The 17,667-nt window shown below is 34.7% G+C and overlaps 1 protein-coding gene across 7 annotated transcripts in view; it reads right to left on the reverse strand.

The window, feature by feature from the left end:
- The window catches only part of LOC105324611 (serine-rich adhesin for platelets), a 28,688-nt gene extending 14,550 nt beyond the window's left edge, over window positions 1-14,138 (reverse strand). For 4 of the 7 annotated variants that reach the window (XM_066086358.1, XM_066086357.1, XM_066086356.1 and 1 more), the window contains exons 1-2: window positions 13,682-14,137; window positions 57-5,003 (exon numbers count right to left, since the gene is read on the reverse strand). In XM_066086358.1, coding sequence (XP_065942430.1) covers window positions 57-5,003; window positions 13,682-13,775 — 5,041 coding nt within the window. In that variant the 5' untranslated portion in view covers window positions 13,776-14,137. Of the gene's footprint in view, window positions 1-56; window positions 5,004-13,681 lie in introns of all 7 variants that reach the window. The other 3 variants (XM_066086359.1, XM_066086360.1, XM_066086361.1) reach the window with 3 other exon arrangements.
- Window positions 14,139-17,667: the final 3,529 nt, after the last annotated feature.

Raw genomic sequence — 17,667 nt, forward strand, 5'->3', positions numbered from 1 at the left:
TTTAAGCATTATATTGTATAGAAAGGTTCTGTATTTACTGTATTCAGACATCTTACCTGTAACAACCCAGTAAACTCTCACAACATTGACACTTATTGTTGGTGTAGGTGTTGTTGTTGTTGGTCTGGGTGTTGTTGTTGTTGTAGTTGTTGAGGTTGTTGTCGTTGTTACTGTAGAAGAGGACACTGCTGCTGTGGTTGAGTTCTCTGTGTTATTGCCAGGTACTGATGATGGTGTAGTTTCTATGTCTACTGATGATGTCGTCACAGAACTCTCTGTCGTGTTGTCAGTAACAGTTGATGGTGTTGTGTCTATGACTGATGTTGTTGTTGTTGTTTCAGATGTTGAAGGCTCTGGGGTGGTTGATGTCACTGGTACAGAGGGACTTGGGTTCTGGGTTGTAACTGTGCTGCTTACTGCTGATACAACACTAGAAATGCTTGATGTCACAGTCTCAGAGGTAGAAACTTCAACAGAACTACTCTGCAACACTGTTGAAACAGGTAGAGAACTTGAAGCTGGTGATGGCATTATCCTTGAACTTTCCATAGAGAGACTTGTTACTGCTGCTGTCAATATCTGACTTGTTGAGGCTAGTGATGAGGACATGCTAGGGGTTAATAATGAAGTTTCTAAGCCTGGTTCTGTTGATGCAGGACTGCTCGTGACATTGGAGGAAGATAGGGTGGGACTGATTTCTGAAGATGGTGTTACAGAAGTTACTTCTTGTACAGATGAAGATAGCTGCGCAATCTGTGTGGAACTTGATGCTTCTACTACAGAACTGACTGGTATTTCAGTAGTTACAGGAACTGATGAAAATAATGTAGTTGTCTTAGTATCTGGAATAGCAGTAAGAGTACTCTGAATGTTTGTTGACAAGTCTGGAGTTGAACTTGGAAGAGCTGAAGACAAAATAACTGTTGAGGCATCAGTTGTTAATCCCTCTGAACTTATTGATATAGATGGTGTTGTTAGTATTGAAGTGATGCTAGAAGTTTCTGAGCTGATTATATTGGTAGTCTGTGGGATTGAACTTTCTACTTCAGTGGAAATGGAAGATACACTTGTTATCAAAGGTGAAGAAGATTCATCCATGACCGATCTAGATAACACTGGTGGCAGGCCATTCGTGCTGAGTGTCTCCACCACAGATGTGACTGGTGTGCTCAAAATGTCTGTGCTTGTTAGTAATTCACTTAACGAAGAAGAATACACTGACATACTTGATATAGGTGCAGTCGTTGTCGACATTGTTAGTACTGGTGAAGATACTGTGGATATATTCAAGTTCAGAGATGTGGATGAGCTTTCACTATCCACCATTGAAGACATAATCACAGAGGTTATCAACGAACTATTTGCAGTAGAATTTGGCATGCTTGTAGTAACTAATTGCTCTATATAAGTGGTTGCTGGTGTACTAGATATATTAAGTTCTGTTGAAACTACAGATGTAATTGATTGTGAGGTTGATAAAGAACTTAAAAAGTTTGACACAACAATTGGTGACACTAATTCAGTTGTTGTTTGGAGTGTTTGGTTTCCTTCTATCACCACTGTTGTCATGTTATATTCATGCACTGATGTGGACAACAACAGATCACTACCTTGGCTGCTCCATGATGCCACAGAAGACTGCAAAGATCCTGATAAAGAAGGCATCACAGTGGACTGTTCACTCGTTGTTGGTACTGACAGGGTTGAAAGAGAAACACTGCTCGCATTTGCTGATAAAGATACAGAAACAGATTGATTGGTAACCAGTTCTGAAGAGAACGTGCTGGATATCATGCTCACTGTATTATTCTCCAAATCTGTAGCAAAGCCTGCTGAAGATGTCACTACTAGCAAACTAGCATTAAACGAGCTACTCATAAGCGGTGTTGTTGTTATTATTGTTTCTGAAAGATTTCCAGTTGAAATTATCTGCGTTGATAATGAAATGATGTCTGTTGATGGAAAATTTGTCCAAGTTGAAGCATTTTCCATTCCTGGCAATAAAGATTCTGTTGAATAAATGGCAGAAGTTGAAGATATATTAACAGTTGGTAACACTGATGTCTGGTCAACCATAGTTACATTTACAGAACTGTATGTTGTTGTTGCAAAATCTGTTTGTGATGCCAAAGTTGAAGAAATCGGAAATGATGAAACTGTGGCCTGTTCAATGAATGAAGAGAAGTTTGACACCAATGATGAAAATTCGGAAATCACAGGTGTTGAGAAATTTGCCATCACTGATGAAAATAGTACAGTGGTCCCTATCACGCTTGTAGTTTCAGTGTCATTTTGTAGTGATGTTAAAAGTGCAGAAGACACTTCAACTGGTGAAGTAATATTCTTTGTTGTTAGTGTTATTTCACTGGTTGGAGTACCTGTACTGAAGATCGTTTCACTTGAAGATACAGTAAAGTTGATAATAGGAGTAGTCACTATTGAACCGTCAGTTGTTTGGACAACAAAACTGTCTGTCATTCCAACAGGTGTTGATGTCAAGTTAAAAACTGGAGATGTCACAATAGAGCTATCAGAGCTAGTGATGTTAAAGCTTTCAGACATTGCTTGTGATGTAATAATCACTGAATTCTCAAATGATATTGTACTTGGTGTAGAAATTTGAGTTGTGGTTATCGGCTGAGAGGAAAAAGACTGGGTTGTGGAATTATTTGCTGGCCCACTGGATTCTATCATAGTGCTAACTGCATCCATCATGGAACTGGTTTGCACTGTGGTTGGTGTAGAAGTTGCATTTGCCAAAAATCCAAATGTGCTAGAAATGGTTTCCAAGAGCATGGTAGAAGACCCTGTAGCAGGAGTGGTGAACACATCTGAACTTGATGATCCTGAAAAGAAGGATTTTGAAACAAAATCACTTGATGGTGAAAGAGAACCATTAGTTGTACTGGTTATAGATTCAGTTGACGTCACAGAATCAGTTGATAATGTTGGGGATCCACTTGTTGAGGAACTTATTACTGATGTCTGTGATAACAATCCACTGGTAAAGGAAAGGCTGGAGGTTGAATCTGTGTTAGTGGTAGGTGTTAAATTACCACTTTCAGTAGGTGAAATCGTTGATGAGTTTTCAAACAAGGAAATCAATGACGAATCAATTGCAGAACCTGTGGATAAACTTGGTGTTGGGTTAACACTCACACTTCTACTAGCACTAAACACTTCACTAACACTAGTCTCTAATGGTGGTGAGGTTGTCACAGCACCCAGGTCACTAGACACACTGCTATTAAAGTCAGAGCTAATTAAACTCATTAGAATGGTTGACGATGTTTGCGATGGCATCAGTGATGTTAAAGATGAATCTGCTGATGAAGACAAAATATTAGAATTATCTTGACTAGGTGTTATCACACTTTGGGATGTTGTTACTGATGTTGTTGAAACCATAGAACTTGGATTAATACTTGTGTTGCTGAGTGATTCCATGTATGAACTGGGCATCAAAGTTGAAGCTGCAGAATTTTGAGATGTTGTTGGATTTAATGAGGATACCTTTAGGTCTGTAGTCAAGGACAATGATGTTACCATTGAGGCAGTTGTTAATGACGTTGAAATTAACACTGATGTTGTTGCAGTAGATGGTGATGCTGTTGTTAAGAATGCTGAATTCAAGGATGTTGTCATGGATGGTGATGTTGTTAAGGATGTTAAATCTAAAACTAAGGTTGTTGTTATGGATGGTGATGACAACATTGGGACTGTTGTCAAGGATGGTGATGATAATATTGAGGTTGTTGTCAAGGAATCTGAGGACATTGTTATGGATCCCACAGTCATGTCTACAGATGGTGTCACCATTGAAGACATTGTCAAGTCTGCTGAATATGCTGACTGGCGCATCGAAGACATCAGTGAGGACACTGAGGATGACTCTGAAGATGTTTTCAATGCTGAAGAGGACAAGAATTCTGAACTTGTCAAAGAGACTGGGGACAATGTCACTGATGTGGAAGTTGCAATGTCAGTACTTGGTATGTTTGAAGATGCTACAGCATTCGCAGAGGTGGTTTCCTGTAATGGAAGTACTGTTGAGGACATCACTGAAGATGGGGAAGGTAGGGGTGTCTGCAAAATGGAGCTGGTGATTCCTAATTCTGCTGTTGAAATTATTGCTGCTGGGTTTGAAGTTGGTGACACATTTGAATAAGCTGACTCATATGATGTAGCCAAGTTGGAATCTGTGGACACTATGCTAACTCCATTATCTGATGAAGTGGATATTAAAGATGAGGACAAAGGTAATGTTGTTAACTGAGTTGTTCCAGACATCACTGTTATTTGTGGTGTCACTGACAGTGACGTTATAGAAGTTGTTTCCAAAGACTGCATGGAAGAAGTTATCAAAGTAACATGGGTTGCAGAAGACAATACTTCATTCAATGAAGTTGTGAGCACTGTGGACTTGGCCAGTAAAGTGGACACTGTTTCACTCAGATCACTTGACAACATCTGACTAGAAGTCTCACTGTTAGATGATGATTGGGAAATATGATTAAGAGAAAATTGCTGACTAATTTCAGAACTGGATAGAGGCAAGGTAGCAGTACTCGGTTGAATTGGCACTGATGAACTTGTTGAGGTAACAACTGATTGTCCTTGTTCACTTGTTAAGGATGCTTGCTCTGTCTGTAAGTTTGGAAGAACTGATTGAGTTGAATAGCTGTTTGTCGGTTCAATCAATGATATGCTAGGACTCTCAAGGGAAGTTCTAGTCACTGTGTTAGTATTTATGGAAATAGCACTTGCAATCGTGGATAAGGAGGTTACATGGGAAACTATACTACTTTGCAATGATGATAAAGTCATTGAGCTGGTTTCCAATGCTGCTGTTGATGCCATATTAGAGTCAGCCATTTTATTTGTCTCTTTGTTAGTTTCTAAGGTCACTGTAGACACTACACTAGGTTCTGATAATATATTAGACACTATGTTAGTTTCCATGGTTACACTTCCTGTGGTTGCTAAGGTTAGTACATTCTCACCTACACAAAGAAAAAGAAGCATGGGATAAAGCCACTGCAAACTCACAGCAATCCACACAAATACGTGTAATTCTTCAATATCATGTAATAATGATTCATATTAAATATTCATAAATACATGTAACATATATAAATATATAGCTTACAATTCAAATATGCCCAATTAATATTTTGCTGAAAAAAAAGCATTACTTGAACAAATTGACATACTCCTTCAACTTTTGAAATGGCTTGCGATTTGTCTACGGACTGCCAGCTTTATGAAACAAATATTGACTTCCTTAATATATTCTTATGAGGTACATGTATATACAATTTGAATTTCAGTGGATACAAATTCATACTAATTAGAGATAAATAAGGCTTGATTTATTAATAACTTGTCCTTTGGGGCTTGAGAAGTCATAATTGTCTCCTTTAATAATTAATTTCATTCCTATGTGCACATCTCTTTGATTATTTAGACTTTCATGCATATCAACCATTCAAAAGGACATCAACCTTGAATGCTGATGAAGCATCAATGAACTGACTTTCTATTACAGTAACAAAAGATTACAAAGGAATCATAAATCTCAAAATGGACAATACTTGGGCAACTCCAGTGTGTGTGCCTCTGTGAAAAGGAATGCCTTATTTGATATTTGAAGTCAAACTGACAGTTATATGAACACTCAATAACTACAATAGTTATTAACAATATCTTATAAGGGCTTGAGCACTACACTCACACTGGTACAATCTCTATTATAGCCTTTCATGGTTCGAGATAACCTGAGATAATAGTTCTAATACACATCAATTTGAAATTGCCAAATTTATGAATTCAAGTTTATACCAACCCTGGCTATGATTATGGTGGCTACTTTATCTTAATTTGTATCCATTTTTCATTTCATCTTACTAATAGAGTTTCCATTTTCAAGATTTTCTACCCTTAGTATACATAATTTATGAGAATTAAATCTTAATATAACTTGCAATTTTCAAGTGCAGATTATCAGTTTGAAGATTATTTGAAGTTCAAATTTTTAATTTACAACTACTGATATAAATTTAAAGCCATAATCATATTTTACTATAGCAAATCTTACTACGATATAAAATAAAACAAAAAATGGTTTAAAACATGTATTTGCTATAGAAAAAATATTTGAAACCAAATCATGGAATGATAAAAACTGCATCAAGTTAAAAATAATCAAGGACATCAAATGACATCTACTGCGCAGTTTTCAGATGATGTGATATGTGGTTAGCAGTTTTTGGACAACTTCTTGGAGGCTGAACTGTGCAGCTGATATCGATTTAAAAGAACAAGACCGAAAGATGTCAATGTGCAAGGGGGGAAGCTTAGCACATAAAATGGATGGAGAAGAACAGCCTTGAGTCCCTGCAAAACTTCTCCTAAAGCTGTAAATCACACTAGATAATGTGCATTCTTAGAGGAAAATCAATAGATATGCAAGACAATTGAATAAACTTTTCTGCCAACTGCAAATAATTTGTGACAATTGTCAAAAAATAAATGTGGCTAGGATTTTGCTGGAAAAATAAAAAAAATTCTATGCGATATTGATCTCAACACTGCAATGTAAATAAGATACTGCAACCCTTAGAGGCAATTGTCAAGAGAGCCTTTAGACTATAGATAGGTATCACATTGTGACTAAATGTCAGATTAAGTAAAGCCCAAACAATTGATTTCATATGCTGTTTCTGTCACTGGATTCCTCATACCTATCATAATTGATATTTTTCTCATATGAAACAAAGGCCAAGTACAATAACCAAATCTGGAAGCATCGAAAGCGTCAAGTATACAGTGACCTTAATGTACAACACCTGAACTTTCAGCATGAATTTCTTTTTGTTTTCACCCCTGCGCTTTGATCTGATCAAATAAATCATGACAAAACTGTTGACAAATCGGGAGTGCACGTAACAACAGCTGTGGCCATACCTCCCACAAACAATACACACCGATTCATTTACTGTATCCAAAATCAATGGACCATGCCAGACAATTTAACATTCAACAACGTACATCTTTTGACTGCTTATCTGCTGCTTGGTAATCACTGGGACATGCATACCCAAATGATAAGAAGCTCATTTCAAAAACATTATCTGTGACCACACATCTTTTCATGCTGAAAAATATGATAGCTCGATCTATATGCTTTCTCTTACAATCTGTACCTAGTTGTTGCTGCATATTTTTTTGTTGTGTTTTGTTTTTTTGCATGATTAACATGATCGATGCAACTGCATGACTTTTAGGACACCTTAGTTCAGCCGGAGCAAAGCATAAAAGATTAATTTTAAATGCGGGATCTTTTCATTAACCTTAGTTGCCCTAGTTGATTTTCCAAGCTCATCCATGTTTGATAAGGGACAGTAAAACTCTTGGATTCACTCCTGACGGCCACATAAAAGACCTTTTTACAACTTCCAGTTATCTTATGTTTTAAGAGCTTTTAGCAGCCTGGCTACAATAGCACTATAATTGTCAAATTATCCCTGTCACAATCAAAATGCCATCCCTCCTACTCAAAGAAACTTAACAAAGATAGAAAGTATATCATTAGCTAGTGTAATGCTTAACCAAAAAATATATTTCACAGATAAGGTTTATTTGCTTAGGTATCACTTTATGTTAAAAGATTATCCTCTTTTCTTTGTTTTAAATGATAACAAATAGTAAACCAACATATTTAAAACAAATGTGAGAAGGACTAAAAATCCGCCCACTCATAATGATCAGGGAATTTAGGGAGCAAAATAAACCTGGAAACTGCAGAGGAGTAAAATTTTACATTTTACAGTGAGAAAATATGATCGGTAGATGAATCAAGACATAATCTATTGCACAATTTTCAATTGTTACAGTACTACAAGTGATCGTGTGTAGAGGTAAATGTTTGTATAAACTTGGACATAAAGCTGCGGCCCAGTAATCCATAAGTTTGTGCACTCCTAGGTTTTGATGAGCTAATGGTGGGATCAGACAAAGGTATATACACCCATCACCCTACTCACGCCCCTTAACATTTCAAAACCAGAAGAATTCTACCCTAAATGGCTTGCCTATCCTCCCCCATCTTAAGGATGTTTGCTGACTCAGATATGTTTGTTTTTAATCACAAGTTACATCTTATGGCCCCAAATATGTGAAAAAGATTGTAACTCATTAGCATAGTTATCTGCGCCTTTCATTGTGCTTAGTCTTTTACGTTCTTCATCTTGAGCGGATCATAATGAGGATCAGGTCTGATAAAACATATCTGGAAAAAATGTCGCCTCACCCAAATTAAATGTAGTTGTAGATAATGTATAATATTTTAATGCTAGAAGATTGTAGACATATCAAGATGCCATAAAAAAATGAATATTGGGTTACATGTAACAAGATCGATTCTCATCTACTTTTATGTCATTCAAGCAGAAATAATGAAATCCTTGATCCTTTCCTTTTGAAATGATTTTTTTTTTTATAATGCTGGCGCCAAAAAAACTTTTATATCCTTTTCTGGGAACACTTTTACAAATTAATCAAATTATCTTTTCAATGTAAATTAAATTTATGCATAAACATAAAGTCTCATTGTAAAAATCATTCTATTAGCTACCAGTGGCTAATTCAATTATTAGCTCGAAAAACTCCGGTAATTTTAAATACATTTTAACAGTTTTTCAATTGGTGTTTATAAACTAGTAAGAGGATCATGACCAAATGTCATCTACACTGCTGCAATTTTTAATCAAATTTTATCACCTCTATTAACAAAACAGTAAAAGCGAAAAGCCATTTAGAGCAATATACAATCATATTGTATTTGGTGACATTTAATCTGAAGTTTGTACAACTTCAATAACAGAAAGATTAAAACAGCCACTCGTTAAAATGCCTCCCATTTTTGAAAATAAAACAGTCGTAGGAGTTTATTTTTCTATCATCCTTTAATAAATAAAAAATCTGGGTGGAGACCCCAATTCATTTTTCATTGGAGGAACAAAAAGCTTCTGAAAATATTAAGACAAGGTGATTCATGACTGAAATTCCTGTGTTTGACAAATTCCATCAGGCACACGTACACCCCTTAGAAAAAACACTTAGGTGATGTCAGACAGAGAGAGTTTATAGAAACAGAAGCAAGTCTCTGCTATGCACCTGTATAAACCTATTCATTGCTCAAAGGCCAAAGCATCACAAGCCTTTGTCAAATATTGTCACGACCCAATTTAAACCTCATCAGAATTAACACTTTCAAATCAGGCCAAATCTTAAATATTACATCTTTTTAAGGAATATAACTTAGGCCAAGTTAAATAAATAGCCTGTTTCCTGTTAGAATTACTTGAAATCAAATAACCTGCCAATTGATAGGAAAACATTTTCTGATGTTATAACATTTTATTGTTGTTCTCAACATTTCTCAACTTTTTTCTCAATTAAATTTTAATATATTTATTGTTTCTCAATACTTACATGTACTAGAAGAGACCAAAAAAGTAATCTTTGAAAGTGAAATTTCAATAATATTACTTTCCTAAAATATGTGCGTAAAATACCTATGGTCAGTATATATACCAGGTAATTTAGGGCCTGTTGGTGAACCAAAATACTGGGGTACACTATATATATTGCATGCGCGGATCTAGAGGGGGGGTCGGGGGGGTCCCGACCCCCCCTGGAAAATGAAAATTTATTAAATTTACATAGTAAAATTATCGCGAAAATATGCCTCGGACCCCCCCTGGCAAACACAATTATCCTTCGGACCCCCCCTGGAAAAATTTTCTGGATCCGCGCATGTATTGGCCTTGTAGCTTCTGATTTTTATTCCACCCATCCTAACCGAATTCATAGATTTCGTCCTGAAGAAATTTAGGATACGATATGAGAGCTTAAAGAATACTACATAAAAAGCTACATTAAATGCTTCTATTAAAAAAATCTGACATCAATAAACAAAGATTATGAGTAAATAGGATCTGGGATAATACCCACAAGTTAATCAACTAGGGGTAAACTAATCTGCTTGACAGAATACCAGGGTATCTATGCATGTGCAGGGTCTTATGAAGCTTCTCAAAAACATTTTGTGCAAAAGAATTTTTCTACAGCATTTATTTTTTATCTTTCAAATCTCTCTCTCTCTCTCTCTCTCTCTCTCTCTCTCTCTCTCTCTCTCTCTCTCTCTCTCTCTCTCTCTCTCAAATTCAATTCAGATTCAGAAAACAGTTTTTCTCCAGGAGCACTGCCTTTACCATAAAGAGTGGTGCCTGTTATACCTAGAATGAATCTTTTTTAAGCATTGTAGAGAAAAATCATTTTGAGTACCGTAAGAGTACTGTACAGATATATTCCTAATCAAACAATTAAACGCGAGGAATTAATAAAATAGCGAAAAGTACATCTCGCAGATTTTGAAATCGTTTTTATTTTTCGGACACATGTAAACAAAATGGCACTTTTATAAAAATTCAGCATTTGTGATTTTATGTTCTCGCAATTTTAATGCAAAACTGTTGAATTGTGAAATTGAGTACTCTGGTAAAATAAGGAATTTACAGTAACTATGCTCATGTATTTTCTTTTCTTTTCAAGGATAACCAGAAAAAATCCTATAAATGCTGAGGAACTCCCTCTTTGTGATACTCTGGCACGTTTAAGAGAAAAAAGACCTTTTACTCGATCAAGTTCAATTTTAGATCCTGATGTTAAAATGCTGCTGAGATTTTTCAAACAAGTTGCATTTCTGGACTCAGACAATTAAAATCTTTGTATCCTCAAAGGAAATCCCAAATTAATCAAAGCTTTTAATCTTCATTAGGAATTTAAATAGTTTTCTCTCAAGACTGCAATTGAAATTGAAATTAACTTTATCAATAAAGTCTCATTTAATTGCTATATCCTTTCTTCATAGTTGCAACGATGTAAATTACAATAATTTAAATAAGATTGTATCATCATGATTATATACAAATATACTTGTTTCATCCAAAAAGATTTTTCAAAGGGTACATTTCACAAAAGCATGGTAGCACAAAAGTTTGTCAAGATGGACTAATTTTACGTTTTGGAATATTCAATTCCAGAAGTTTGGAAATGCAACAAAAGCCATTCCAGCAAGGAGTATCAAGATATAAATTTAAGCATTCTAAATTTCATCATGAATTTCAACAATGTTCATCATGGCTCATTAAAATACCGGTATACAAGCACTTATTTAATGTTTTGTAGATGCCTAGGAGAAAGACTCTTTTTTAAAGATTGACTTTGCTGGTGCCTAATAAGTTCAAAGAGATGTACATAGCTCAACAATCCCCCAAAACAGGAAAATATGGCATCTGATTGGCCTTCCCTTCACCCGCGAGTTTAATCTCTGCAAATAGTAACATAAAAGTTTGTCAACAGCCCAAATGATTGTGTCTGCCAGAGTTGGACAAACATGGGCTATCTTCCTGTCTGTATAAACTAAGGCCATGCTGCCCAAATCTTGGTCACTGGGTCTATCCATTCTTCTCAGGTCTTTGAAGTTTAGGATAAAGTGCAGATAAAAATACAGTTTTGGGGGGAAGGAGGGAATTTTCCCTGACCGTGCTTGAGACAAATTTGATATGGCCTAGTATCCAGGATGTTCAAGTTTGATTAGCTTGACATAAGGTGATGACTTTCACAGGAGGATTTCATAAAATGATGTTACTTTGTTGATAATATAAACCAACCCCTCCCCCTACTATTTTACCTGACAATTTTAAGTTTACACATCTCCAAAGATTAAATGATACACAAATTAAAGGCTTTATTCAATAGACGACTATCCTTCAAACGTAATAGGATGACAGATGGCCTGGGTAATAAATCGCTATATCCTTCTCTCCCGAAGAAAAATATAACAATTCACACATAGCCAGTAATAAGCAATAAATATCCACTGTAACCAGTCCGGGGATCAATTTAAGAAATCAAGAAGAAGAAGACCTTTAATGCAATTGCTCTTCTTTTCCATAATTAATAACATTGCATTGTTTAGCTTTCTTTAGCAACCACTCTGCCTTTACATCAAATCTAGACTCTATAAGGTGCCCATGGCAACAGCTGTCAAAATTGTCTCCCAATGGCCAGTGTGCAACACGTTTCCTTCCCCTCAAAATCATAAGTTTTCCCTTTCTATAATTGATTTCGAGAGAAGAAAGGATTAGTTGCATGACAAGAGGAGGTAGCATCTGAAGGATGCGATGTTCTGGTTATGTAATATTCATGGACTTCCGACAGAAAAGGAAAGAAGTTCCACGCGTCAGCGCTGGATACTAGTTTAACAGGTGTCACAGGACTGCTAACTGATAGCGTAAACTTGGAGGGATTTTTAAGATGGTGTCATAATCTTATCTTAACAAAAAGAAAATGCCAATTAAACAAATCTGCTAATTTGCAAACAACCATAATTTAAAAGAAAAAGTAAATCTTCATATTAAGAGGAATGGTAGAATTTACTCAATAAAATACATAATCAAGCACAATCATTCTTTATTACAAAACTTTTTTGCTCATTCTAATATGAATATTGGCTGTCTATGTGAAACCCTTACAGGTAGTGGCAGTATACTATATATAGCTATATTCAGTTGTTTGTGAAGTAATGGTAATTGTTAGGCTTATATCGAGATATTAGTTCCTGAATTATTAATCGTATGGATGGGTGGGGATTTATGGTATGTCCAATATTTATCATCTTTATAGCCTAACAATAAACAAGCAAATAAAGGTATCTACCTGTAACACAGGAATCTGACATGACCTTTTATGTTACTATTTGCAATTTGTTTACATTTATCATAAATTCATAAACTTGTATGGTTTTTTACAAACTCAAAAAGTATTAATTACATCAAATTCTTTCATGCTATCTTTTTCTTTTTTTTAAATTTGGGATTTTTTTCCTCAATGTTTTTCATTTTTCTCAGACAATATCTTTTTCAGAAGTCTTATTGTCAAATGAAATAAATTTTGTAAATTGAATTTAATATTTTCATCCAAAACCTGTTGAACTTAATTAGATAACAATTACCAGTACACTTGCAAATAAATAAAAGACAGATATGTTATATTGATATGGTTATTTGTAAATTAAAAATTTAAATCACAAAATTTCAACATTTATTCAACTGAAACAATATGAAATAAATTTGATTTATGAATTAGTTTCTAAACTTGTACTGATTATAAGTACATGTACTGTACATTCTTGCTTAATTTAATATGTATATTTTCCATTTATAATGATCAACATGCTCAATGCAGTAATGAAAAATGAATTGGAGATTTTTTTCTAAATTGTATTAATTTAGAAAAAGCTTTTGATTAAATTGATAAAAAACAAACCAGAATTAATTATAATGTACATGTTTGTTCAAGGATTAAAAAATGAAACCTGAACATAAAAAATTAAAATATTCCTTTAAAGCAAGTTTGATAACAAAAACCCATTTATTTAAAAGTAAATAAATACACTCCTTAGTATGTCATGTAAGTTTTTGTCAATTACATTAATTTCCATTTGATTTAAAGGCCAGTTTAAAATGTGTGACAATATTATAAGAATCTCTCTTTCTTTCTCTCTCTCTCTCTCTCTCTCTCTCTCTCTCTCTCTCTCACAAACATAACCTACCCGTTGTGGAACCACTTGTCGACTGTGGATTTGAACCCCCAATCAGTGATGTAAACACCAGCATCACACACAGCACCAAGAAATTCCTATCCATCGTTATTGTAAATTCAGAACTCACGGGAAAAATGAATTTTAAATCACATTTCTGTCAAAAACTGATTTTCAAATCTGCAAAAGTTCACAACATAACAAAGTTTACTGACTTTTTCCTTTTGAATTTTCGCGTGTGTGAACCTGTTCATGGCTCAATGTAAAATCGATGTGCATGCATAACAGCAGACAGAAAAACTTTCTTCTTCTTCAGTTCATCCCATTTTTGTAGACTACGTCATGATGGCACATCCCATTCAAAGTTCGGCAACAGCGGCATGTCTGTAGACCACTCACTTTCTTTCGTGTCGGAGTCCGTTGTTTACATGCGGTGGTAAGGATGTTAAATGAGACTCCACGGTATGAAAACCTAACAAGGGGAATAACTCTCACCCAGCTTGTGACAGATCACTGGTGTCAGATGACATTTACATGTAGTTTATCTGCTGTGCAAACATAAAATTTACGGTATTGCATTAATTGGGAACCTTTTAATTAAATCTTGTTTGTACTTTCATACAAATTTTCATTATGCTACACTGTACTAATGTTAAATAATTTTCTAGAATCAATGTACTGTTTTTAAACTACAAGAAAAAGTGTGTGTGTAGGGGGGGGGGGGCATCTCCATACTACGTGTCGCAAATTTAAAAAATATATTTGAAACATAATGGGATAAACCATATTGAAATCCATAAAAAACGATCATTAAACGTTACACACATTTTGATTTTTCAAAAGACTGAAATAGTGTTTAAACTCAAGTTAGAACCATTTTAAATAGCGCTTGGACTTTGGGTAGTTGTGTCAAACAGCAATGTGACGTTGGCTCGTCTATTTCATTGCTGGCCACTCAGCCATGGCTCTTTGAAATTAACAAGGTTTGTCTGGCTTTTGAGCCCCTCCCCAAATCAACCTCCCCAAACCCGCCATCGACATCTTTTTATTCAAAGTATAAATACTGAAATTCTCTCTTCTTTTTTACACACATTTTGATACCATTCTGATTTTTATGTATTTGGAGCATCAAATTGATCTCCACTCGTATAATCGGTGCTTAATCATTAATTATTCGTTGATATCGATTTTAAACTAGAGTTGCGCTAACTTTTACAGACCCCATTTAATCTTATCACGAATCTGGCATTACATGTATTAGTTGTCTTTTGAAAAAAAACGAAATAAAATCTCGTAATTAAGAAAAAAAGACCTCGTTAAATTACGAGAAAAGACCTGTATAAAATGGTGCGTTTCATTGCTCTACATGTACTCCCGGAGTCTCTATTTTATGTAAAATGAATGAACATTTATTTAGAAATTCTTTACGTTAGTGAAAACAATTTCAGAAGAATGAGCAAAACAGATTAATTAATAAATTGATTAACCAATCTATACATATGAAGGAAAATTTGTTTTCAGACTCCAAAATGTAAATATATACAAAAACAATTATTTTCATTGTAGGTTTGTAATAATATATAAATAATCTGAGGTTAATCCCTTATATATCCACGACTGAAATTATTAGTTATCTGTAGCGAATATAGAATTGTGTTTTTATGACTAGGACTTACGTCTACCTGACATTTAGATAGGAATGGGATCGTAATACTAGCGTACGTTGAAAAATAAAATTACACGAAGTTCTTTCCACTTACATATACATATGTATAAGATAAAATGTCAAATCCGATTATTTTATGTAGAAATCAATAAATGAAATGATCGTTGTTATTTAAAAAAATAATCGAAATTGAAATAACGTTTCTGGAAAGAAAAAGAAATAGACTAAAAAGGTGAATCAATCGACTTTGAGATATGGATCTGATGATGTTCGTCGTATGTTCTCCAGTTTAGCTTATAAGTGAGGGGTGGGGGTCTTGCATTTTTCGACTGTAATTGCCTTTTCAAGACATTTACATACATTTTCAAAAGTGTGAAGGGGCAAGTTTGCTTTCAAAGATAAGACATCCATATGTAAATATGAAAACAAGATCAGTTGGCCTGTAAACGGTAAGTGTGTTGGGCGAGGGAGGGGGGGAGGTCTGGTGGTGGTGGTGAGTGTTTCATCGTGCCTCAATTTGATATCACTAGATCTAATCAAAATTAGATATTCCATCCGCTCTTCGGTTTTCGATATGTCGCATCTCTCGGCACATCTCCGAAATTGGGCCGAGGTTCATATACACATGTATATTATGCATATATGTTGAGTCATTGCAAAACTGAAGATCGAGTGTCCGGTTCTGCTATTAAAACGAGGAGCGTTGATCAAATATAAAACCAAAATCCAAGTTAAACTGATTTTATAAAGATAAACATGGTTTATAATCAAAGTATTGAAGTTCTGTCGGGGGTTGATTTTATTGATTATTATCAATTTTGTTATTTTGCCTGGCAAGTAGTTTCTAATCTGTATTTGAATTTCGCACATTTTTATAATATGAATTCTCGAACTTTTCCGACAAGAATTTCGAGAAAACCCCGTATGAATCATGTTGTGTAATATCTAAAGATAGAATTAATTCCATCAAACTGTTTATCAGTAATCGAAATGTTTCTAAAAATTGTACACGTCTGGATCCAAGCAATACTGAACTCTAGTCTCATTCAACCAGACGCTCGGCTGTCTCCGTTAATATCCGACAACCAAGAGAGACTCTCTGCTTGTCGGAGATTTACGGAGACGGCCGAGTGTCTGGTTGAACGAGACTATATTTAACTCTGGCGTAGGAATACATGCAACTACAAAAAAAAACACAATTAAATTGTTCGTTCTATATAAAAATCTGACTATTTTCAAGGTATTTATAAATACGTTTCTTTTGAAAAACAATGGTACAGCAAACAGTACACCGAATGTATCTATTATTTTTCAAGATCTACGTCTTGTCATCGGTGATGATTTGTGCTTAGGTCCAAACACTGTTTCACTTTCGGTTTGCCAGAGTAACTGCATAGGAGAGTTGATTAAAATCAACTCCCAAAAACGGAAATATGAAAAGAAGTAGTAAAAAGAGTAAAAATGAAGGCACATATTGACATGATAAAACGATAATGAAATGAAATATGTGCACACATCCAAAGTACCTTTGTTACTTGTACTTGCAGTTGTATATTACACGTTCGGTCAGTTTGGTTGATTCTGGGGTTTTAAAGGGAATTGGACACGATTTGACTTAAACTTTTCAAATTTTATTTTTCCATTTTCAATGTTTATACTGATGAATATAGAAGTTTATAATGCTATGTCAAAATTTGAAACTCGAATATCAAGTTATAAGCAAGATACAGAGTTCATAATTCTTTGTTTTGTAAACATAGCTCGAATATTGTCATTTATTTTTTACATATCAATCATTTTTTTTAATCAAATGTAACTTTCTTTTGTTGATAATAGTATTTATGAAGAGATTGCACGTGTCAGTGGTCAAAAATAAGAACCACCAAACAATAAAACGATTAATCATTACTTCGATTATGTGCACAGTTTACTTGTTGTACATAAATTCTTGCTTGTGCTTTTTAAAAAATTTCTTTCATGCACTTCGACGGTGAAAAAAATAACTTCTTTTACTTTGTGAAACATGTAGTTAAATGACGGAGAATGAGTTTAGTTCCAGAGCATGCTACAAATTGCGTTTCATGCATAGTTAATTGGGCTGTACTTAATCACTGAAAAATATTCAGGTGTCATGCATGCAGTGATGTGTACATTGATGAAGTTATGGCATTGTGACAGATATGTTGATTAGGCTTTTTGGGAGGCCAGGGGGGAATCATTAGAATTTAAATCTTTAATCTTTTCACCACGAAAAAGGCGTTTCTGGTATGTTGTTTTTTGAAAATTTCTCTTACTATAACTTAAAGTCTTATTTGCCATAAAACAGTATTTT

This window comes from Magallana gigas, chromosome 5 (genome assembly GCF_963853765.1).
Source record: "Magallana gigas chromosome 5, xbMagGiga1.1, whole genome shotgun sequence".
NCBI classification, from domain to species: domain Eukaryota; kingdom Metazoa; phylum Mollusca; class Bivalvia; order Ostreida; family Ostreidae; genus Magallana; species Magallana gigas.